This window comes from Dermacentor albipictus, chromosome 9 (genome assembly GCF_038994185.2).
Source record: "Dermacentor albipictus isolate Rhodes 1998 colony chromosome 9, USDA_Dalb.pri_finalv2, whole genome shotgun sequence".
Classification (NCBI taxonomy): Eukaryota; Metazoa; Arthropoda; class Arachnida; order Ixodida; family Ixodidae; genus Dermacentor; species Dermacentor albipictus.
Window position 1 is genome coordinate 83,314,593 of NC_091829.1, and position 25,670 is coordinate 83,340,262.

The window sequence follows — 25,670 nt, forward strand, 5'->3', positions numbered from 1 at the left end:
GTGGCAACAATAAGACTACACTGGTCTTTTTTTTTTTTTTTTGCTATATGAAGCCAAATGCGTTAAGCTTGAAGTGCTGCAAGCAGATTACTACGAGGCTTACGAGTAGATTCTGAATGGAAATATGTAAATAGCAATGGCTCGGCATTGCACTGAGTAATGTTTTTCTTTTTTCTCCTTTTTATCAAAAGATGACTTTTGGTCACTTTGTTTGTTTGCTTTATCAATATCTTTGGACCTAGGACAGCTAGAGCTATTATATATATTTTTTGTAGCACAAAGCTAGATGTACTGAGAATTCAACTCTGAGAGCAAATCTTTTTTTATTTTCAGCTACAATTTTTTTTATTTATATTTGCATTTGCTCTTATTATTGATACTCTGAACACAGAACTTCAGTGGGATGTAAAATGACAAATAATTGTTCAATTTCGAATCTGTTTCCTGCATTGCTATTCTTATGAACTGTGGTATCCAACTATATGTTGTTTGCAACTTTCCCTTCAGCAAGTAAATTTTAATTGTTTCAGCAAGCAGTAGAAGGTAATTATTAATTATCTTGGCAACTACTACGTATACGAAAAATATAATTACATATTTAAGGTAAACACAGAGCACATTGCTTTTCGTCGGACAGCTGTTACCGTAATCTTGTCCTAAAGTAAACATCATTTATTATCATTAGCAGCGTGTGTGCTTCACCTTGTCGGGGATGAGCGGCAGGTGGCAGTGCTTGCCGTCGACGAGGCCCACGTCTCGCTGCATCTGCGCGTAGAACAGGCCTCCCCGACAGAACAGCCACTCGTTCTCCTGCGCGTACGACCACACCGACGCGCCTGTCCGCTTCAGGTGGCCGAGCATAGCCCGCAGGCCTGACTCCAGCGACAGGATCTTCTGAACCTCTGCAAATCAAGGGCACCCAAGATGCAGTTGGAGACAAGAACTTGCAGTTCGGTTTGATTCCACCAGAAAGGCGAACAGCGATAGCAAGCTAGTAGAACACTACTGCACAAGTGCGGCTGTTAGTTGCAAACACAGGAAGCAAACAGAGAATGAAGCCAAAAAAGAAAGGCATAGGGAAATTGAACTGTTCATTTTTTAATTGAGATGTAGAAATAATAAAGAAAAGGGAAATTAAAGGTGATGAATATAAAACTTCCTACAAGTGGGCGCCGAACCCACGGTACAGCTTAATGGCAGAGCACCACCGCAAGCACGATGCAGAAGGCGCGAGTTCGGTTCACACCCATAGCAAGTCGGCTCTCCGGCAGCTTTCGTTTCCTTTTTCCTCATCATTGCTACAATTCAACTTGAAGAATGAACATGCAACTTATGCACTACTTTCCCTGACTTCATTCTCTGTTTGCTTCATATGGTTGTAACTAACCAAAAATCGAGTCCCTATGTTCCCCTTCTCCACAAAGTATTGTAAGCATACGTTTCACTAAACATAACTAGGTGTGGCATTAAAGAAGCCAGGAAGGAGCACGGTGTCACGCAGCCAATGCATTGGAAGTGAATGTTCCGTGCTGCCACTGCCTTTACCGATTCACCGTGTTGTGCCAACTATGCAGATTATGTGATCGACAACTTTCAGCTCGCGAAAAGAATGTGCATCTAGGCACCAACCAACCATCTCGCCTTAACTGCTCATCCTCGATGAACTGGCCTCACACGTGTCCCTCCCTCTTACCCAGCCTTAAGTTAAGTCTCACGGCCCCAGCGTTGCTTCAGGCTCTTAAGAAGAAGCTTTAGCTCGGAGGCTCCCATCTGAATACAAGGGAAAGGATAAATTTTTTTTGAGCAACTACTGCACCAAATTTTATGAGGTTTGTTACGTATAAAAGAAAAAAAAAGTTAAAATTTAGTGACTGCTCGTAGCAAATTTTTTATTTAGGCCATCAATTTTTTAATAAACATTGTTGAAAATAGCTAATTTTCAACAAAACAAAACCAAGAAGTTTGCAACTCTACCTAAGCAAAGAAAAAAAGATACCACAATTCTGTAAATTGCGTCTAATACTACATCTGAAGTGTTCAAAATTGATGTATTGTACATTACTCTCAAGTAGACCGCTAATATGCAAGTAGGACATTTACAAAACTCTTGTAAACAACGTAACAAATTGACGTAAGCTATAAATTGATATATCAAAATTGTCTGTTTTGGAAGCCCTAACGGATGCAGTTTACAAAAGTGCGATAGCTGTTCTTAACGCAGAGCTACGAATTAGTAAACTTCATGCTTCTATTTTTTTCAAGCTTATCAATTTGTGAAGATGTCTTAAAAGACATTCAGTCATTAAATCAATATTTCACTTCGAACAGTCACCAGAATTTAACTTTCTCTTTGAAATGCAACAAATTTCATTAAAATTAGGCCAGTGGTTATCTTGGAAAAGTGTTTCTGCATTTTACAAGCACAGTTAAACCTTGATATAACGAAGTCAGTAAAATCGGCAATTTGCTTCGTTATATTGAAATTTCATTGTATTGAAATTCAACCTTTTATGCAAGTACAGTCATCGATCGATATTTTCTTGGACAAAAAGGGGATGCAGAATTTTCCGAATTCTCGGGCAATCGAAAAAAGCAAATTTGAAAGTGAAAATAATTTATTTTGATGAATTCGGGAGGCGGCGATGTACGACACAGTTTTGGGCCGTGTAAATCGATGATATCTTCTCGGCGGTAAAAATTAAGCGAACACAACCATGCTTTCAAGATTCCAAATTTATTCACGCTTAACGTCCATCGTTGTCACTGTCAGAAAGCTTGTTATGGCAGTCTAGACAATTACTTCGTTCTCCACGCGGTTCACCGCATTTGATATCTCCCATTTGTATGAATAAAAAAAATGCTTCAACAAGCACTTTGCCAGTTCGTCCCGCAAGACAAGCAAGCTTTTGGAACAGGAAGAACATGTGACAGGGCCTTCTTGTAGTAAGCTTAGCATATATACCAATTTCAAATGAATTTTTAAAGCAGTACGCTGTGGTTGATCTGGCGGCAACAATGGCACTGACGCTGGCTCTGACGGTGTTCGATGCAGCGAACGCAACTTCAGTTTTCTATCCAAATGTAATGAGCAGGCAATTTTCAGAGCCATTCTTTTTCAACAAAAGGTGCACATTAAAATTGGGCGACTAGAGTAAATAAAATCATGACAATAATGATACGGAGGAGAGTTGACACTCACCGTGCAAATGCCTTGCCAGGTCACCTTCTAGGGTGGCATCACTTGTCATGGCCATATCGAGCGGGCCCCCTGCAAATTGCACAACAGGTAAACCATCACCAGTTTAAGCCTCAAAGGCCAAGCACAATATTGAACTATGTGATAAGCCTAGTTTCTGATAATGTAGATGTCTTTTATGCATAATTTTACACTTGAAATATGAGTAGATGTGCCACAAAAGGCTCACAAAAACTAACCCTTTTTGTACAGAAATTCGTGAAGAAAAAGAAAGCCAGAAAACTAAACATCACAGCCATTACCATATACCAGAAGCAACGCATGACTCTGAAGGGACAGCTCCTCAGCCCGCAGCTGCTCATGATGTGCTGAAATATCTCGAAGGCAAAGTGCTGAAACAGTGGAATCTGGCTAATTCGAACTTCGGGTTTATTCAAACTGACAGTGTAGTCCTGTCAATATTACGCGTATTTCAATGTGCGAAAACGCCTGGTAATTTGAACGTGTAAGCATTTGCAATGGACCTGCATTCAGCTCATGGACCCGATGGAATTTCTAATCATGTGTTGAAACAATGTTCGAGACAGATAGCGCCTTTCTTAGTATTATTATTCAACAAGTCACTAGATAATCAAAAACTGCCCGAAGATTGGAAGACAGCTAACGTGACTCCGATATTTAAAGAGGGCGATCGTACACACGTAGGCAATTACAGGCCGATATCTTTAACTTCCGTTTGCTGTAAGACTCTCGAACATGTCCTGTACTCTAATCTGATGAAACATTTACAAACAAATAACTTTTTCACTTCGGCTCAGCATGGGTTCCGCTCTGGTTTTTCGTGCGTAACACAACTAGCCGAATTCACTCATGACATTGCACTCGGCCTGGACCATGGTGAACAGATAGATGCACTCTTTCTTGATCTGCGGAAAGCATTTGACGTCGTCCCCCACAATCTACTTTGCTTAAAATTATCATTCCTAGGCCTTCCTGAACGTATTTTTGGCTGGATAAAGGATTATATACACCTGCGCAAACAGCAAGTTGTTCTTAATGGGGTAAACTCGGCTCCAATGCACGTGCTATCGGGAGTGCCTCAAGGCTCTGTGCTTGGGCCTCTTTTGTACCTAATTTATATTAATGATTTAGTAGTAGGCCTTAAATCAACAGTTAGACTGTATGCCGACGACTGCGTCATGTATCGTGCAGTGAAATGTTATGCCGACATGTCTGTCTTACAGGACGACCTTGAAAAAGTATCTATTTGGTGCAAGCGGTGGCAGATGACTCTGAATACTGGTAAATGCTACCATGTGCAGTTTACAAAGAAAAAGAAAAAATTCCCCAGTTCCTATTGCGTAAATAATGTTGCACTCAGTACCGCTAATGATGTTCAGTACCTCGGAGTTACGTTTTCTGAAACGCTTGACTGGACTAATCGTGTTAACTTAATTAGCGCGAAAGCTTACCGTCTTCTTCACTTTTTCCGACGAAATTTTAAGCATTCTCCTTCATCACTGAAGGCAACCTTGTATTTAACAAATATCAGGCCTATTCTAGAATATGCATGCGTTATCTGGGATCCATACACTAAAAACCTCACAGAAAAAATAGAACGCGTCCAAAAGCACGCAGCACGCTTTGTAACAGGAAATTATAATTTTACTACCAGAGGATCCAGAATACGGGAAGGGTTGGGTTGGAAAACTCTTTCTTCATGCAGGAAAATCCTAAGATTGAAATTCCTTTATAATATATATAAAAGTAAAACAGGTATCAACAAAACACTGTTCCTCAAGGAGCCGCATTACGTTTCATCTAGGAGAGACCACGCTAACAAAATTAGAGCTTACCAGTGCCGTACCAATGTGTTTAAGTATTCATTTTTTCCTAACATGATTAGCGATTGGAATGAGCTCCCTAATGAAGTGATGGCAGCTTCTAGTTTTGAAAATGCTATTGAGAGCCATATTCTTTGATTGTTTTGTTATTCATTTCTGCACATACGCAACTTTTTTTTTCTGTTTTGTTAGTTAGTTACTTTGTCACTCACTTTGTTTTGTACTTTCGTAGTTTCTATTCCGCTTTTGCGTATTTCAGTGCTTAAACTATGTTGTATTTACTGATGTATTCTTTTGATGTTGCTAAATATGTTTCCATTGTGACCACCTATATTTTAAACCCCCTACGATAATGCCGTACAGGCGATGTAGGTATACCGAATAAATAAATAAATAAATAATCCGAACATACCGCGCTGCCGACCACGCTCTCAGTAGCGCAAAGTTAAAGGGCGGCGCCTCCGACCCTGCAGCACAGCCGCATGCTGGCTTCTGTTTCAGTCTTCAAAAAATAAACGGAGAGAATGAGCTTTGAACGTCAACAAACGCATGGAAATTCTTTTCAGCTATATCTGTGGTGGTCGAAAAAGCGCTGGTTGATTTGGCGTGGAATGACCCCGCAGTATACGTGTATATGAAGCTCTGTGGGAGGGTTAACGGGAGCTAGAAAAGGTTGCGTTGTAGCCAGTTCTGTACCATAGGATGGTTATAAGTGGTCTAAGCTGTATTATGAATGGAACCAATTCTGCTTTAACGGACCCGGCTATAATGGACTGTCGGCTACGACTGACAAATTTGGGGACAAATTTTGTCTAGATGGTGCAGATACAGCATACAGTCAAATTTCTTTAATACAGTAATAATTTCATTAATACTTCTCTCCTATGAACATGTGCCATCCGCAGTGCTGGTACATGTTCACAACAAAACAGACTCAACAAATTCTGAAATAACGATGCCTTTTTCTTGCAAAGAAAGTTTGCTCACAGTTTCTGCGCCACTTCAAAGGCCACAACTCATGCAAAATTATCAAGCAGACAGAATCTGTGAAACAGGCTCAAAGCATGGGAAGCACTGTAGGTCAATTTTTGTGGCAACAGAGGGCACCACTGCATTTGTTCCAAATTTTACAATGTTTCTTTAAGACTGCAATGCACTCCCGTGATGAGAATAATGCTTCCGATGGCCTTTCTGCACACATATAACAGGTAGGAAGCATGCTTCCCACCGCCTCTGAAAGGGTCAAGATGGTTGTCCAGCAGGCGGCTAAGTAGCCTGTTACACCGAAATTAACCAAAGGTTAGCGGCCTCTGGGACAATAACCCTACCATGTGCAACGGCACTGGCAGAGGGGTCGGCCCCGACCACCTCGACGATGACGCGGTCACCGTGAGAAAGTGACAGGGCGTTGCCATCGGGGGGTGCCACCAATACCCTAGGCGGGATGCCGCTCTTCAGAAGCTGCCGTTCGGCAGGAATCCCAAACTCTGCGGTCACCCAAGCCTGGAGCTCAGCGAAGGTGACGCCCAAGGCACTGGGCCTTAGCTGTCCCTGCAAAAGACACCATGACAATAGATGTGACAAGCAGCAATAATCGAAAATAGTTGACAAGTAGAGCCTTAATTAGCATGCATCACTTACTTCTCAGTATACCACTGCACCTTGGCACACCTCTTCTTTATACCACTTCATTAATGTACTTGTTTCTTTGTAGCGTATATTTTTCTACAACATAGTTTCCTGTTGTTTATGGTCTTGTTACCACTGTATCCCTCAGGAGTTTCCCTGCTTCTGAGTAATAATTATCAGTTATGACCAACTACTACCCTCTGGTTACGGGTCTCAATAGGCATAGTAATTTCTTCTGTGAGCTTTGAAAGCTAAAGGAATTCATTCATACTTATTCAACAGCTATTCAAAGGAATAGAATGCACTTTATTAAATCTTGCACTGAGCAAACGCCTCTTGTGGGATATATATGCACTTCATTAATGATGGTTTACCTTTAGACGCAGCATACATGCAGCAGCAAACTAGGAACAGCGACTGACACTGCTCTTATCAATTTTGCCTGCTTCAGCAACTTGTCCGTACAAGGTTTCTCGAAGCATGTACTACCACATTTCGCATCCTCTCACGAGTAGATTTCCAACCGAAGTTATGTAGACTGATGAGCTGAACTTTTTTGCAGACACTATATTTTGTGAAGCAATAAAATTGTAACACGAGCCTAAATTTGCAAACTCTACAGAAAATTCGGAAGAGTTGGCAGACATGTAAATCTGTTCGTATGCAGGTTGGCCTCTCTAAGTGGAAAGTGTTGTTGGACACTGACAAAGAAGTGGTGCAGGACCAAGGAGCTTGGCTGGTACCTGGCACAGGCTTGTAGGTGTCAAGATCTGGGAAGAGAACTTCACTCTAGCAGTACAATCGCTGACCGATAACACGGACACTGATAATCCGGACATCTTTGATCATTTGGACAGCTTCGCGGCACCACCAATAGACTTAATGTGTAAAGACGACTAATATTTCGGATAGCTGCCAGCTCAACATTCGATTATCCAGACTCCGTCCATAGCTGTAGCGTACACCGCCTCTGCCAACATTATCTCCTTTGGAAACCTCGACAAAACATCAAGTATGGCCTTAGAGGCCCGAGGCATCAAGTGTGGCCTCAGAAATTAAACATTAGAGGTTAATCTCTGAGGCCTTGCCTTGGACGCATCATTATGCCTCAGAGATTTAACTAAAAATGCCGATCTTGGATGTTTTGCCTAAATTATAGGTCGGAGAAACATCGCAATCATCATCTCCTATTCCAGCAACCCCGCACATGGCCTGCTCTTGCCGTTCTGTTTGTTGAGTTTGCCTTTCGGACATCGTTCCACTATTCTGTGTTGTTTGTTTAGTTTGCATTCCAGACAGTGCTGTGCTGGCTCCAAGAAGTCTTTGTTCTGAACTTATGGACAAGTCATGTCAAACGGCACCAGCGGTGGCCTCGCAGTACGACTCGGAATGAGTCTCGAGACGCAGTCCAAATGACTCCACAACTGAAGAGCCTGAACCTGCCACCTACTACGGTGTGCACAAATGCAGACGTCATTGACGACCTGCTAGGCTGCGGTGTGCTGATTTCTGCCGCCATTACATTTGAAGACTTTGCAGACGTTGACAGTGTGGTGTTGTGTGCCAAACTGAACGATGACGAAATAATCAAGCAAGTTCTCCCACTATCAAACAGTGACTAACTCGGATGACGATGATGTTGCTCCAGAGCCTTCACATGCGGACTCGCGCCTTTGCAATCCTTGCATTGGCGTACAGCGACAGCAAAAGACTGGCAGAAATACAGGCGTACTTGGTTGCACGTTAGTAGAAGGGTGTGCAGCAACAAATCGTTCACTTATTCCTTGCACAGGGGCCTATATAATGAAATTATCTTTTTTGGATACATTCGTTTTTTCGGACATTCTATAGTTCGGACTTCTTTACGTTCCACGTGGAGTACGAATTATCTGTTGTTGACTGTAATACTTAACTGCTGTCTTACATGACCTTTATAAAGCCATGAGGGTGCTCTTAAATGACAAGTCAAATACACCGTTACTCTACTCTGTTGCTGACATTTCCAATGTTGCTGAATATTCAATTGTGTTCAAGACCTACTTTCAATGAACAAATAAACTGATGCCTGAAAGGAATAGCCTTTATATAAGAAACAATCAAAATAAATACATAGCAAATACAAAAAATTGGTGAATAAATGAACAGTAACACACACACAGACACCACAACTCCCTGAGTCTGCATGGTACACAACATTTTGTTTGCCAAATGGTAAGGTTGAACGTGAGAGCAAAGAAGTGGCCTACCGACACTGGCATGTTAGTTATGATGGCACTGTAATGGAAAGGACGGACAGACACAGACAGATGGAAAGGCACAGCCAAACCCAGTTTCGAGCTCTTAAAAAGGCCAACTGTAATAAAATTTCTCTTTGTCTAAATTGCTTATAAATGAGCAGCATATACAGCAGAACCTCATTGATACCATTGATACCAATCTCATACCATGGCCTCCATGCCCACACTGGTTCTTGACATCCCAGGTTCCATCATTTCCAGTGACCAGCAATGGCCACATTTTTTTGCTAGTTTTGGTGTAAAAAAATTACTTTGGAAAGGTTTTTGCAACCCATTTTCTTGCATCTAGAACGTTAAATTTTGCACTGCAGCTGAACTTTGCACGGAGGCTGCCTTATGTGCACAGCATCTAAGGCTAAGCTATTTATGTGTTCGATAATTTTGTTACAGTGTGCCTTTAAGCGTTGTTCCTGCAAAAGAGATTGTTCAAGCGACTTACTTGCCGTCCGTCGGAGGTGACCACTCTCACGAAGTTTGGCCGCTCTACAGACGAAGGCTGAGCCAAGGTGAGTTGCGTGTTGGAGACCACAGTAATAGGTGACACGGCTGATGCACCGGACACGGTGGAATGGCGTTCTCTCTCAGGCGACCCACTTCCGTGCTTCCTCCTGGACGTGGTGGCATGAGTCTGTATCCGCTCAAGAAGCCGGCGCTCCGTCTCACTGACACCCAGCTCCTCCTTGTGCAGCGTCTGGAATGGCAAGGCACAAAGATGGCAACAAACTTGTAATTACTGCCAGTATTCCTGCAATAAAATCTTCTCTTTACCTTCATGACCCCACTTGCAGATGAAAACTAGCCAACGTATGTCTTTGTCATATTTGCCATTATATCTTTTTTTTAGCAACCATGAGCTACCTGTTATCTCCGCCCCTCCAATTCCATATGGGGAGTGGGGGGGGGTGGGATGTATCATACAGTGCATGCATGATTTGATCATATATTACACTCAAACCTCATTATAATAAAATAATAGATATACCAAAGCAAATGCAATTCCACTTGATATTCGCATACAAATCTATCAACTTAAATCCCCGTTGACGAATTAAAATTGTTCTGCCAATGGATATAACAAAGATTTGTGAGGACCAGACTGCTGCATGCCGAGCATACCACTCATTCGGCGTGGTAGTTGACTTTCACGACAAATGCACTGTCCAGCAACACTGGTCTTTCTCACTGCCGCACATTTGACACTCATAACAAGGGGTGTTTGAAGACTCAAATATTTGATGTCCAATCAAATAGTGAACGTCTGAATAAAGCAATTCCAGAATTGAATATCTCATATTCTATCTTTCGAATATCGGTACCTTTGGTGAATTACCTGGCCATTGTCAGTGCCTGGACGCTCGTAGCGTTTCCACATTGCGCAATATCTTTCGGGACAAGGTTCCACCAGGTCGACCCGACCGATTTAAAGGATTAACAGTATGCAAATGGAGGGAACAAGAAAAGCAATGCCTGTAGAAAGCACGGAAGTTTGTGAGAAGATCGGGCCAATTAGCCACTAGAAGGAATGCTGATAGGAAGTGGGTTCAGCATTCACGCATGCAGATTCATGCAGTTGGCAGCTTTCTACCCGCATGGAAGCACACAGACGAACGTCACATGCGCGCTCGAGGTAGTCGCTGGCTGGTTGACTGCAGACCCCAATGCTACTTCAACGGCCGTCAAGCTGACCCGTACACGTGATCTCGTCTCCAGTCACTGATGATCCATGGGGAACATTGCCAACAAGCTATCCGCGACGGTTCGCAGCTCCTTATCCCATCGGCCAGTGGAGAATTTTCGTCACTGCCACACCACCACAGTGGAAATGGTGCTGGTGGAGGTTTCGTATAAAGTCCAAGTGCGACAAGATCGCGCCTTGCACGTCATTTGCTGTGGGCGCGAGGGAAAACATGCGAGGGCGAACCGAGAGGGATGGTGGCTTGATTCCCGTCGTACTCCTGTGTCCCCAATGTTGGAGATGATGTGATCGGGAGCAGACTAGGAAGGGGGCTTAGGCGAGTGCGTGCTGGAGGCTCCTTTCTGTTCCTTCAAAGCTGGACGGGAAAGGAGGGTGGGCGCTGCTCTGCTTCCTGGACATCCTTGACTGTCATTTTTATGGCACGTGACATTACAGTAGCTTGTGGCACATTGAACTTTCGCCTTCAGCTCGGGTTTGATCGAAAATGGTCCATGGAAGTGAGAGATTTTGTTCGACATAACCGTGTCATGGTTTTCGGAGTTCGAATTCGGGAGAGTTTTTCTCTATTCAAATACACAGGACTTTGCCGAGGCCAACAGAGCATTTCGAATTATCCATCAATTTGAATTAGGAGATTTCAAATTGTCAAGGTTTCACTGTACTGCACGCCTCATAATCACATTGTGGTTTTGGCATCTAAAACCCTAGAATTACTTCATGTTGAGGTTTGTCGGTCCAGTGACCAACCATAGTGGATATCACTCACCTTGTAGCCTTTGATAATGAACTTGGAGGCTGTGGTAGAGGAGCTCGATGGAGTGGTGAGAGGTCCATGGGGTGAACGGCAGCGTCCACCTCCCCCAGCCTCTCCGTCACTGCCATCTGTCCGGTCTTCTTCCATTGAATCCTCGGGCAGTCGTGTCTGCTCCAGGATCTGGTCCACCACTTGCTGCAACAGGCGCTCTGAGCCAAATACGCCTGCGAGGTTGATCATCGAAAATGCCACACGTCTTTGACAACAGTATTACAAATTTAGAGCTGGTTAATCATAACCTCTACTAGATTATTTCATGAAACAGATTTGTGGTTTACATGCTTGAGCTAAAGATCAAAACTGATTGGTGTTGTGTGCAAACTCAAGACAAAAAAAACAGTACAGTCAACTTTTGTTATTTCGACCCTGGCAGTACCGCCAAAACTGATCGAATTATCCAGAGGGTCGAATTAAACAAAATGCAAAGTGCCTCGAGTGGCATGTCGCGCGGCAATTTCGTGGTGTACTCGCGGACTTCTTTCACGCTCGGAAAAACACTTGTGGAGCATGTGTTGAGCAGCAGAAAGCTACACCGGGAGCTTTTCATGTTGCTCTACAATTTTCTCATTGACACTTTTCATGTAATTACAGTAATTGAGAAGTTGCCTAATTAATGAAGACTAGTTATGTAATTAGGCAGGATGTAAAAAATTATCAGAGTATCTCCAAGCAACGGTGAACATCATTACCTTGGTTCCATCGAGCTAAATGGCATTTGACCATATATATTTTTGAAATTTGGCTCAAGTTACGTGAAACACCATGTATGCATAGTACAGTGCCTATGCGATGTGGGTATGCGCGACTCTCGCGCGTCCCAATGTTTTTCCCGCATAGCGCGTCTCCTGTAATGCCGTCTCCTCCGCGTGGCCTGCGTGATGCCCGCGGCGGTCGATGTGGTTGGGGCGCAGTGCGAGAGATGGCGCGAGTGTTGCGCTGCTAACGCCACCGACAGGCGGGGCTACTTGAGCGCCGGAAGACAAGGCACTCTCTCTTTGGGGGTTCGTGAAGCAAGCGGTACGGACTTGCCATGCCACACGTGCGCCGACCCATGCTTCTGCGAGACCGTCTCGCGTGGCCGCCTTGGAATGCGCCACCATTCGCGTGACTGTACGCGCTAACAACCAGGCATTGAGATCCAGCATGGGGCGAACATATTCGCTCGTGGTGAGTCGGACTTCTAGATTTGTCGCGCGCCCATCGGCATGTTTTGTGGATAGCAACTCGGCTAGCAGGCATTGATCTATGAAAGGTGCAATAAATGCCCTTGTGATTATTTGCACTACTGTGTTGTCGTTCCTTTGTCCCAAGAGCACGGAGGAGAACCCCACAGCCTTAGCGTGAAATTTCCAACGGGATTTTACAACTATCCTATATAGTTTGGGCGTGGCTTGTCCTGTAGTATGGGCGTGGCTAGCGACTTGTGTATTGACTAGGCTTTGCTAGGTTTGGTTTCAAGAAAGCTCTGCCGATATGGCTGATGAACATGTTAACGACGCATTAAAAAAATAACAAGAAAGCCTTTTCTGCTATACTTGGTGGCTGAATTAGCTCAGGATCATGGGGCAGAATACGAATTAACAAACGGCATACTGTAAGGTGTCTGAAACTTCAGCTGTACTTTTCAGACAACCATTGGCGATGCCACAAAGATATCTGAGTAATTCAACACATCCAAATTATAGGTGTCAGGTTTGCCACACAGTTTCTAATTCTAATGCACCTCCAAATCTACAATGCACTTAGTTTTTATCGTTTCAAAGTTAATAAACAATGTGCAGCCATATGTAATGTGTGCACAATTTTATAAGAAAGAAGCAACATGCCTCCAAATCTTGCAATCGGAGAAAGATGAAACCTACGCAATTTGCTTTTCACAGAAGACCAAATTTATTCACATTAAATCATCTTCCTAGTCAGACACCTGTTTATTGCTGTCTGTGGACCACATGTCATCCTCCAGGCATCTGATATTCCACATTTCTTGAATGAGACAACCGCTAACAGGATGGTAGCTCACGTGTTGACTAACGACTCCGCCAGTTTTCCCTGCGATGCTCACAAGTCTCCAAAATGCCAGAAACAATGTGACAAGACTACTTTGACTACTAGGTCAGTATGTAAAATCACTAAACCTTTGAATGAGCTTTTGTAATGAATGTAACATGTCCTTGTCTTTGTCGTCACCAACATATGCAAAAAAATTATTCTGTTGCCAAATCTTGTGATGACAATGACCATGATGCTGGCTCTGACAGTTTGTTGTCACTATACTAACACCACAAACACAGTACTCACCGGGAAAGTGTTTGTTGACCACCTCGGAGGCAACCGTGTACACGTTGCTGTTGAGTGCAGCGTCACTTTCATGCTGGAACCAGAACACCGTGTCTTTGACCACCTTGTCGTTCCACTCGAGGGACACCGTGATCCTGTGAGGAAAAATGAAACAGACGAGAGTTCAAAGATACACTTAGAGGTTTTTGTTAGCAATCTTCAAATATCACAACTTTCGAATATGACTCGAATATGAATACTTAGCTTCTATTATTGAATCAAATATCAAATAATGGTATACACATGCATTTATTAGTAAGCTCGGCCATTTTAACATGTTGAAACATCACAATTAGATTGTCAATGGTAATAAAACTAGACTAGTAAGCCATTATACTAAATGAATGTGTATTTCGCTCATATTAATTTGAAATATTGAGTAATTCCTACTAGCTGTCGGTAATCGCCAACTTGTGCCTTATCATAAAACATCAGATGCCTGAAAACTCGGAGGCATTTGACTGTGTGCCAGCCGTCCCTCATCGCATCTGCTGCCAAGCAATAAGCTCAGATTGGGGATTGCGTTGAGCATCCTTGCTGTATGCAAACATGCGCCTCTAGCAACAGAGAGGCTGGATTTCCTGCACAGCTTAGACATGCAGTGGCTAAGCGTGCTTTACAGGCAAAATTTCGCGAGCTGCACGAAATTATCACGATATGCAGCACAAAATCACACATGTTGTTAGATTAGAAGGAAATGCTAAGAACTATGTTTGCTCCCACACATCCAGCTATACATTTGATTTGTTTCGAACATTCATATCCAACCAAATACTCAAAATTTTGCTAATACCTAGTTTTTTAATTGAACACGAATATTAAAAATGTAATGTTCATTAATATTCTACATTTTCCCATATTCGCACACTCCTAGTTTCTGTCCAACGTGGTCAATGGCGCAGATGAAAGGACAGAGAGGTCTCTGTCCACTCTGTATCTCTGCACTGTTGTCTGTGCTGCGCGCATCTCTGCATTGCCGTCTGCACCATTCGCACCTCTGCGCCGTCGTCAGCAAATCTTCACTTCCCTGCACTTTCATCTGCAAATATCTACATCTATGCACTATCACCTGCAAATGTTCACATCTCTGCGCTTTCATCTGCACTGTTTGTATCTCTACGCTGCCCGTACCTCTGCACTGGTACTTGCATTGTCCGCTACACAACATAGAACACCACGACACGAACACCACGAGGGGCAATGGGAGGCACTGCTGTCTGGCTCAGCCCTCAACGACCAGCCCAAGCTGATCCAGAGAGCTGAGAAGATGGCAAGAGCCACCGGAGCCCTGGACTAGGGGCCCCGACCATTAGCGATTATTCTTTTAATAAATTTTATCTATCTATGAACCCAACAAGGTGAATTGAAACAGAAGCTGCCCCCATTTCTTGAAACATGCGTTCAAAGCACAGCACATTTCTTTACACATCTAGTTCAACTAACTAATGATTCAATAAATCAAAGAAATTAAGAAGTTTTTTGAGCTCGGACATGGGCACATGCGAAAACTGGCAAGTAGTCTGGTCCTGAAAGCAAAATATCTCTGAAAGGGGTCACAGTGTAAATCTTCAGTGTACAACAATCCGGACTTACAGCTGTGTCCTGGATGGGATGAATGAAGCATCCTCTTTACTAATGCATACATCACGTTCTGCACACAAAGACAGTGCCCGTGGTGCCATTTTCAGGCATCTTCCACTACCAAATAAAAAGCCCACTCATGGTTACCTTGCTCCCTTGTTCCAAATTCCAAGGAAGTAGATACACCAGAAAGTCCCAGATCAGGACGCATTTTCTCTCGACTACAATGTTTGCTTTCTGAAAAACCCATGTCAGCAGCCTATAAGCTGCTGACAGGACTGAACCGGAGGGACTTCCGCTGCACTACGTGGAGCATCTGGATGCCTTGGAGAAGCATGTCAGCAAGCTTCACATAAAGCATGCAAGGCTGACAGACATAGGGTTTTCTCATGCAAGCCAGTGAGAAGTACGTGGCGAGATGCTTGTGGTGATCTCGCCTCAGCGTTTCTTCTGGATTTCTCAACCTGACAGGCTGCCACAACAGCCTTCTCACGATTCTTAAAAGGCCCCTCCTGGCGCCATCCAAGCGATGCCTCGATGGAGCTCGCATACCTCTTGCCATCCGTGAACCTTCTATGCAGTTGTTATAGCAGTGCCATTCTTTAACGCTGACAGCCGCGGCTTGTTACACGCGATCTGAGTGCACAGGAAGCAGTTAAACGAGTGAACACAATCAGCACCCGGATGGAGGAAGGTGGTGGGGAGGGACACTGGCCTTCCCGCCATAGTTTTCTCACACCAGCTCTGCCATCCCCATATTTCAATTTCTTCATGCAACCCGGTTATAACAACGATAAGTTATAACAATGGAATTTTCGTGGCACTTGAATATTGTTATAAGCGGGTTCGACTGTATACGTAGTCTGATGTGGTGGGAACGTGCACAAGCTCATGCTACATCATATTGGCGAGAACAATGTCTACAGTTCAATGCACTGGCGCCGCCAACGTAACCAGACGTGGCCAACGCAGTCCAACGTGCCCAATGTCAAGATGGCTCTTCCTCCATCCCAGTGTTCGTTGTGCCGACTAACCGGACGTAAGAGACGTGCGCTGCAGGAACAAGAGGTGCACTCTAAAATGCACTCGTGAAACATAGCACAAGCTGCTGTGATGTTGGTTTCCACTGTACTCTAATAGCTGCACCAGCCGCTGCATGCTGCCGAGTTCCACTATATGTATAGGTGACGTCCAAACACGTATCCCAGTGATGCTTTCCTTTAAGTAACAGCCACGGATCTCAACGACTATACTGTATAATACTGCAAGCACCGATGAACGTCACAGCTGCCATGTTTTAGACATTGCCTGGTGCTGCTTCTCGGCAGAACACCTCATAGAGAAAGAGCATAGCCTCCAAGATGCAACATGAAAAAAGTAAGAAAAGAATAAAAGAATGAACACTCAGCGCTGCATTTGCATTGTGATCTTGAAGGTCTTGAGAGAGGGAGAGAATCAACCTGCAACATAGGCATTGGCCATGCCTGGCCAGACGCAAACTCGTCTCTCTCCAGTTAGGCCTAAACAAAGGGCCGCAGATGGAAAGAGCCAAGCTGCACGGCTCGCGCAACAACACCAGCGTCATAAACGTGCTCCCATGCACTAGCACTTTCCCCATCCATGATGGCGCGGAGTTCGAATGATCGGTGGCGGTTCGGATTTCAGTGTGGATTAGCGGGATGCGTTACTTATTGCTTTCAACATATTGTTGATGTTCCTATGGGTGGGCAGTGCAACCCAGACGAAAGACGAGAGGAAGTGCACGATACGAGCGCAGCGATACTGCGCTCGTGTAGTGTACTTCCTCTAGTCTTTCGTCCAGGTTGCGGTGCCCACTCATAGGAACATGTTCAATCACCAACTTGCCCAGCTTGCCGTGTTAATTCAACACATTGTTGGACGGACTGCGGCAGCTACTCCGAATTACCCAAAATTTCAAATTATCGAGTTGTGAATTAACGAGCTTTTACTGCAACAAAACTGTACGTGTTTTTATGTTGAATGTGATCTGTTACCATGATGTTTGAATGAATGGGCAATAGAACACTGATGAAGTGCAAGCATGTCGCCTAGTTTTGTAGAGTCTTAAAGCAGCAAGAAAAGAGACAGAGAAAGCAAGGCAGCTATCCCACTTACTGCAGGGGCAATGTATCATACTCCTTGCCATCCCAGAAGTGTTTGAAGCCGCAGCTGCAGTACTTGGAGTTGGACGGCGTGCGGGTGCGATCTCCGTTCCGGAGCTCCAAGGATCCGTCGCCACGGAGATGCCGGACATGGGTGCTGGTGGCACACAACAGAGAACCTTAAGAGTAATCTAGTTGAGCGTCGCTAGTGCCTTGTGCAAAATGTAACCGACACAAATTTCAACTGGCCACGTAAACAAACTACACTGGTATGCCAAATCTACTGGAGCAACATTTGAAAGGCGACTGTGACAGACTTTTTCCTTCAATGACCCTTCGAGAGCCACATCTATTGTATACTAACCTATTGCAAAAGGAAAAAAAAACATGTGATCTGCGTTACAATAATAATTCTCACAGACATGAAAGTTCTGAAGTTCATTGTTCCAAACATGTACTATACTCACGGAATGGAATGCAAGAGCGAAATTTTAAAGAGACCACCGAATAAGCACAGTTACTTAATTACAGTGAGTACTCTACATACATGTTTCAAAATTGAATAACTGCAGCTTAATGTTGCTCTCACCTTCCATGCTACAGCACAATGGTACAATTATGATTACATTTTAAGCACCTTAATCAGGTCAAACAAATTAATACCAAATTTACTCGCATAATGATTGCACTTTTTTATCAGAAAAAATTGACGCAAATTCAGGGGTGCGATCATTACAAGGGTGAAATTTCCCACGAAAAAAACAAATCCTTTTTTTCATCCTGCGTTTGCTGCGGTATGCGGGTGCAGGACACCAAAACAAAAATGGCGGCCAGCGGAGCAAGCCAAACGCACCGTACACGATTTATTTTGCTTCTCGTGAGTGCATTACGTGCATTGAGACAGTTTCTTCCGTATCAGTAATGAATAATATCGTTATTGTCGGCAAGTCTGCGGCAATAATGAAGCCATGCCCACTTTGAGGGGGCAGAAACAGATTGGTGCGCTTAGCTGCCAGTGACGTAAAAACACATGGCGGGCATGCTGCGGAAACTGCGGCATCTGTCTTCCTTACTATCCTAATATCACACGTTTGCGCTAAGGGTGGGTGAATATCTTAGCTGTGTTACAAGCTTTGGCATATGAATGAGGTACACTTTTAACGTATCAGTGTAAACGTGGCTACTATCGTTGCCGCTCGCGATTTGTTGCGTGCCCACGAGTGCAGATGAGAAGAATCGAAAGGTGCCTTTTTTTTTTGTTGCTGACCACAACCGTTATAAAGCCTACACATAATAAAGGCAAGTTTGGTTGTACCTCTTTTTGTCATGGAAGTGCGAAAAGTGATGAAAGTAATGAAATGAGGCAACTACTTATGAATAGTGTGTGCAGACCGCTTGGTTTGTCTTGAAGAGAGAGAGAGGGAGAGAAACAACTTTATTGAGCCGAGCTCGACATCATCTTAGACGCCCTCGATGGAAGTGGTTCCCTCTTCACAGGACCCATATGCTTCCGTAGCTGCCTGGCCCCTGGAGATCAGGAGTCGTTCGCGTAGCATTCGACCGATGGTAAGTGCGATCATTATTAGCTAGACTTGGCACATGACATATCACTGTGGCAAGTTCGGGGTGCGATCATTAGACGGTAAATAAAAAAAATCTAATTTTGACGACAAAACTCAGGGGTACGACCATTATGCGAGTGCGATCGTTATGCGAGTAAATACAGTACTCATTATGCAAAATTCACATGCACAGTCAATCAAAAGAAATTTATGGACTGCGGGGTCTAAGAAAAATGTTGAATACAGCTAATGAGAAACGTTTTGAACACCCAAATTTTCGTACATTTTCGTGCTCCCTAGTCAGTTCGAAAAAATATCTCTGCATCCTCAAAACGCAGCTAAGTATTCAGATCTGCAGCCTGCAGTAGCATAGGTGAAAAACACAATGTTGCATGGATTTACTGGCTACACAAGCTACCTGGAACTTCTATGTTTTCTCAGATCCCACAGTCCACAAGCTTTTGTGGTCTCCCCTTCGTTCATTGAATATAACACCCAACTGGCTCTCATTATACAGTCCAATCTCGTCACTACGAACCCCACATTAACGAATTTCTCAAATTTACAAATGTTTTGAAAATCCCCACCAGATTGCCAATATTTTCAATGTAAAAGTATTTCAGAACTACGAATTTCAATACAGAACACATTTCAAAATAACGCACATAGTTTATTTTCCCCTTTATAACCAAGGAACATCATTATCACGAATTCGGCTAAAAGTAAAACTTTCATGGCTCAGTGCAATGACGTACCCGATGAGGTATTGTGCAAAGTGGAAAATGTAGGCGCATTCCTAATCGGTCGTGCGTGCTGCACATGCTAGAAGAAAACCACTGATTTCTTCAAATAAAGCAGCTTTGCAGTGAGTGAAACACCTTTATTTGAGAGTATGCTTGTCTGCACATGCGTCTACTGCCAAGGTATGTCATTTTCATTTTTAGGTTTGGCCACTGGCTTATAGCTGCAAGTTTTTCATTACAACAATATGTCAAAGTAACAAACAATTTTCAGCAATCCCAGATGATTCGTTATATTGAGATTTGACTGCACTTCGACTGGCACAAGCCTAAGCATTCGCTACACTGCATGGAGTAGGCAAGACAAAGCACAGACTGCCAGGTTGCTTCTGCATGCTGCATGTGAGGGATTCCACTGAGGTCAAATGCGAAGTGTACAGCAGAAGAACTGAAGGATGGGCGAGCTTCATACTGTGGGTTGCAGAATGAACAAGCAGGCAGGACAGAAAGTCGTAGATGACATGATTTTAAGTGTTGTCCATGCCTTCATTCTTCTTTTCATTGTTTGTTTGTGAACGTCTTGTGCAGTCCACAGTATGAACAAATGCAGAGTTGTTGCATTTTTCCTTGACAGACCCGCATTTCAAGCATCTTAGTGCGATCTAAACGCTGGCTTGAGGACAATAATGACCAGCAGAATTCACCACGAGACATCGGCACCTCTCTTCTTTGGGTAATCAGTGTCCCCCGTTGGTCTGTGGAGGCGCATGACCACCTCGGAAAGTGACAGTGAAAGGCAGAGAAAATGCTAGTCACAAGGTGCCCGTTCAAACATTTCTTAAATGCCGGGAGAGTACAACGCAACCAGCGAGCCAAGTAACCAACCTTTTGCACCAGGTACAGTGTTCCAGCGTGTTCTTTGCAATCACTGGCACCAGTTCATCCTTCTCCCGGTTGTACCAGCAAGTGATGCCTGTGAAAAGACAAAGGGGAACTGCAATTATTCTTGGAATGGCAGAAAGCTGAGCAAGTTCATACCTGCCAACCTCAATATCAGTGAAAAATAAAGCCGCAGGATAATGGAGAATGCATGCATAGCATGCATTCTCTCTCTTCTTTTTTTATTTGCCCCGAGCACAAACATCTTATGATATGTACACACTTTATTAACAATAATTAGTGTCCCTGTACACGGCGAGTCCTATCCAAGGACACTAGCGACGGTTAAAGCCACTGAAACCTGGTAAGTACCACTACCACCAGTGCATGCACAGGCAACTGTGCTGCTGTCGCCAAATTTAGTCCAATGCGTCTCTCCGACACAGCTCAGCTGTGTAGCTTCACTTACTGCCGTTTATATTATCGCAGATCGATGCATTTATTTGTGCGTTAATTAAAAGACGAGTTGCTGCATCTACAATGCATGGTAGAAAGTTATACAGGGTACATGGGATGGTAAAATTGTAGCCAAAACACATGAAGCAAGATGGCTGATCGGATGGCCACTTGAACTCATGTGCTATCGTATTTGCCTCCCTTTCCGATATGTTATGTTTTCATTGGGTAAATATAGCAGGTTGGTACTACGTATCTGTAGACTACACTTATTCGAGAAGCAGTGTTAACGTTTAAAACATTTACACGTTGCCAGCTGACGCGCATCTCGTGCTCATCAGAAACGTTGACAGGATTGTTTGTTGCTTACTCGTAGCTGCCCGACGTGCTGTGGAAAACATGAAAAGCTCTTCATATTTTACATACTTATGGCAGTGAACAATAAATAATAGTTGTAGCAGTTGGAGCTTTCAAAGTCACACACTACGTTGAAATCGATACCAGTGTCACACAGGCTCTTCTAGCAGACTAGGAATCAAGCGCCACATCATTTTAAACTGTAGCTTGCTTTATGCTATACTCGCGCTCAAAATGCTTCGTACAGATCAATGTCAACGAGGATCAGAACATAGCTTGTGCGGCTGTAGCACAGGAAAGGCATAAGTAATGCGAACCCTAACGAAACTAACGAAAAATAGGCGAAACCACCATGCGCCACCATTCCTTGCTGCAGGCCGTACAAGTAAGTGTCATGTTTCACGCCGGGGGCATCGTATTCTGGCACTGCCCACCAGCTTGATTTCATTTTGGTTTCCCTTTGCCATCTTAAAACACTATGCAATAGGACAACAACAAAGTGCGTCTCCAGCCACTGGAGCCCCATTAGCCTGATGCGCATTGGCTTATGTGCCACAATGATTCTCACCGATTGGGCACATGAAAACTTCTCGCCCAAAGTCACCCAGACCGAATTTGAGGAGCGCATACGTAAGCTTTGCCAAAGCCACAACAACGTAGGTCTAGGGTAGCTCGGGCCCCACCAGCTCAGCAAGCGTCGGTGCATTGTGCTGCAACAATTAGTGCAACGCTTTGCCTTACGTAGATTTAAACTACAGTTGAGTCTGCCAAATATTTTAGTAGACTTTGGATAGTACACATTACTAATTAGTGCAGTTTTCTCACTCTTCTTCTTTTTTTTTTTTCTGAACATATGAACAAGGTTTTGCTCTAATTTGGTTTCTGTCCAATGCAGCAAATAGCCCAGGTGATGGGACCACAGATAAAAGTTTAACATATCCCAAAGCAGCTCATAGGCTACGAGAAGTGCCATAGTGTTGGGCTGTGAATTAATTCCAACCACCTGAAATTCCATGCAACCAAAGCAGGGTAAACAAGTGTTTTCACATTCTGTCCCTGTCAGAATTTGGCAGCCGGAACTGGGCATCGAACCCACAAACTTGCGCTCGGCAGTAGGATATCGCAGCGACTGCAGCATTGCCCAGAGACACGCAAATAACACATCTATCCAGTTGGTACACCTCTAGTCCTATCTGTACTGTTTGAGGTACATTCATCTGTATTGTTTGCTATGTTTGCGAAGACACGACAGCCTTTGTAATTTGAATAAAAACAGAATATCACTATATTAAGAGGACCTTGCATTATCTTCTGAACATAGTAAATAAACCCGCCCAGTCAACGACCTATGCTCTTAGACAGTTGAGCACATATAATTGCTGTGCGCGCGACAAAGAGACTAAAAGTTCGCTCAAAACAATGTGTACTCTTTCCTTAAACTTCAGAAGTTCCTGCCTCTTCAAGGTGCTGTGACTAAAATAGTGCCGCCAGCAGAAGTAATACCATAAAGTTCATGACCGATAACGTAGTGCCGACACCTGGTGATGGTCGCACTACATGGCTTTTGCAACGAAGTGCTCATTTAGGCCAGCTGTTGCACACCTGGACTACAAAAGAAACAGCACACAGGAACACAAAAAGGGCAAATGACACACCGCGCTATGGGGCTCAGCTCTCACCGGTGGCAAGTTACCTATTCGTCCACTTTCATTACCCTATTTCGTATTATCTCTGCATTTCAATTAAAACCCCAGTTTAGTTCCCCTACGCTTTCCCAGGATTCATGCCGCGATTAACAACAATCAGGTCCCTCAGTTCTCTTCAATTCCCCGTCTCCTTCCCAACAGCAGGTGACACACACAAGCGTTGTATGTGTTGCCAGCTGTTGACCTGTCCCTCCCGTGCCGTCTATTTCTGCACCCAAGGGTTTCGCCGGCGGGCCACGGCAAATCGGTCGTCATCCAAGAAGCACGCACCATACTGCCGGAAGGTGTAGAGCTTTTCAGGCAGCGGGGTCTTGACGCTCTCGTGCAGGGTTGTGTAGAGCAGGCCCCCCGGTCGGAACCACTCGGGTGACACGTGGTGCTCACAGACTGCGTTGCACGTCAGGCAGCGGTAAAGGCGCCGCTCCGCCAGAGCCTTCTGCGTTGCCCGCACCACCAGCGAAGGGTGGATGCCCACCACACCTGCAGAAGAAGAGCAGGGTAAATGCTGGTACCAGGGAAGACCAGGCAAACCCTCTGAGGGTTTACCTTGTCAAATGACAATAATTGTCATCGATCTAGTGAGCACCTCCTTTGTTTAACACTCCCGAATGATTGATTCATGGGCTTCAATGTCCCAAGACAAAACAGGGTATGACGGACGACACAGTGGGGAGTTCAGGATAAATTTGACCACCTGGAATTCTTTAATGTGCAACTAAGTCTAACTACACAAATGCATTTCGTCTCCAACAAAATGGTGTGGCTCAACAAACATTGTGGCTCAAATGCTACAATTTTTCTATTTCCATGTGAGTACAAATTGCTACTTCTCTCTCTCATGAGGGAAATCTGGTGACGGAACAATTAAGGGTATTGTATTGCCCATCCTTTTCAAGCATTAAAATAGAGTCCATCACACTTTACATTCCTGGCCACGGAAAAAATTGAGCATTGTTACAACCAACGGCACATCAGAACCAAGTAAATAGGGTATTCCTTGCATACATTTTGGCTAGCTGGTGTTGCTGCATAGAAAAACTAATAAATGCCTATTTTGTATGTTCAAACTACTGCATGTTATGTTCTTTGTTGCCAAGAGCCAAGACATGCCAAGACACACCACAAATGCCATCACCACTGAGCCACCACACTGCACTCCCTATTTTTCTGTTACGAAAAGTACACCATCCTCAGATGTGCATGTCATTCCTAAAAGGAAAGTAACAAGTACACAATGTCAAATGCCCACATGATTAGTGATGACTGACTGTTACAGGACAGGATAAACCAGAAAGGGCATAAATTTTACTTTAGAGCGCATACCGAGAGAAAAATGCCACATTTTCTTCGAAAGAGGCCTCCTCCATCTTTTGCACATTTCAAAAAACAGCAAGAGAACCTGACAGAGCCAAGGAAACCTTGCATACACATTAATTACCCCCCAATCTCAAACGAAAGCTATCACAGTTAGCCCACCCTGCTTTCCTCCTTAATGGCGGATGACCATTAAAGAAATACGTTTGCAAATTAACCCCTTCCGTGCCAGACTTGTCATTTAAATTCTGACCAAAACAGGCCAAATTATTTTTCAATCTTTACTGTTTCAGTGCTACCTGCATCCATACTGTAGCAGCTTTTTTTTTGCTTTTTGGTGTGACTCCAGCTGTCAACGTGTTTCACCCCCTCAGAAGGAACAAATTGGCTTCTGCTAGCGCTGTCGCATGGATTGTGTGCTGCCACGTATTAAAAGCCCGACTAAGCCCCGAGACAAAACTAAGCTTGTCCATGCAATTTTTAGAAAATGATAAGTACCACTGACAAGCTGAGCTCATCCATGGCCATTTTTACCAGAAATGCGTGGATGAACCCAGCTCGCCTTAAGGCATGAAAGGGGCTAAGGGCCCCTCCCCTTCCACCCTCAAAGATCAGCTATCATTGCTTAAGCCAACATCATGGCAAAGTGCACGAAAATTATACTGTCATAAACAGGCTTTGAAAGAGCAAAGGTCACCGGGTGCTAAAACTAGTGGCATTTTCGACTGGGAGCCTTTGTCTTCCAAGTCAGGCAAACCCAGCATTGCTTGGACTCAGAGGCAGAGAACAAACTCAAGTCAAATGTGCAACTTGCTATCAGAGGACGAAATGACTGAGGTGAAACTATGTGACTACAACAAAGATTTGATCACGCATTGAAGATTAGCCAAAACGCCCGAAAGCTTTGGGTAAAACGGCAGCCGCCCAGCGTTTGTCAGGATGCCAGAATACAGTGGCCTGGATTACAGTGGACCGTCACCAACAGCAGCAATTTTGTGACACTGTGTTGTGATCATGTGACCATATATGCTGTCCGTCTCGACAACTTCTCGGACGACAGAGCTCGGAGCACATGGGAGAATGCAATGCGAGAAGACAGCGATCCAAAAGAATCCGCTAAAGGTGCTGCCATTGGTAGG

The 25,670-nt window shown here is 44.0% G+C and overlaps 1 protein-coding gene across 2 annotated transcripts in view; it reads right to left on the reverse strand.

Annotated features, from left to right (window-relative positions):
- The window catches only part of LOC135919836 (deubiquitinating protein VCPIP1-like), an 83,001-nt gene that overhangs the window by 5,204 nt on the left and 52,127 nt on the right, over positions 1-25,670 (reverse strand). For both annotated transcript variants that reach the window (XM_065453785.1, XM_065453784.1), the window contains exons 6-14: positions 23,488-23,697; positions 20,705-20,792; positions 17,531-17,674; positions 13,775-13,908; positions 11,429-11,640; positions 9,406-9,657; positions 6,369-6,591; positions 3,200-3,268; positions 703-902 (exon numbers count right to left, since the gene is read on the reverse strand). In XM_065453785.1, coding sequence (XP_065309857.1) covers positions 703-902; positions 3,200-3,268; positions 6,369-6,591; positions 9,406-9,657; positions 11,429-11,640; positions 13,775-13,908; positions 17,531-17,674; positions 20,705-20,792; positions 23,488-23,697 — 1,532 coding nt within the window. The remainder of the gene's footprint in view (positions 1-702; positions 903-3,199; positions 3,269-6,368; positions 6,592-9,405; positions 9,658-11,428; positions 11,641-13,774; positions 13,909-17,530; positions 17,675-20,704; positions 20,793-23,487; positions 23,698-25,670) is intronic.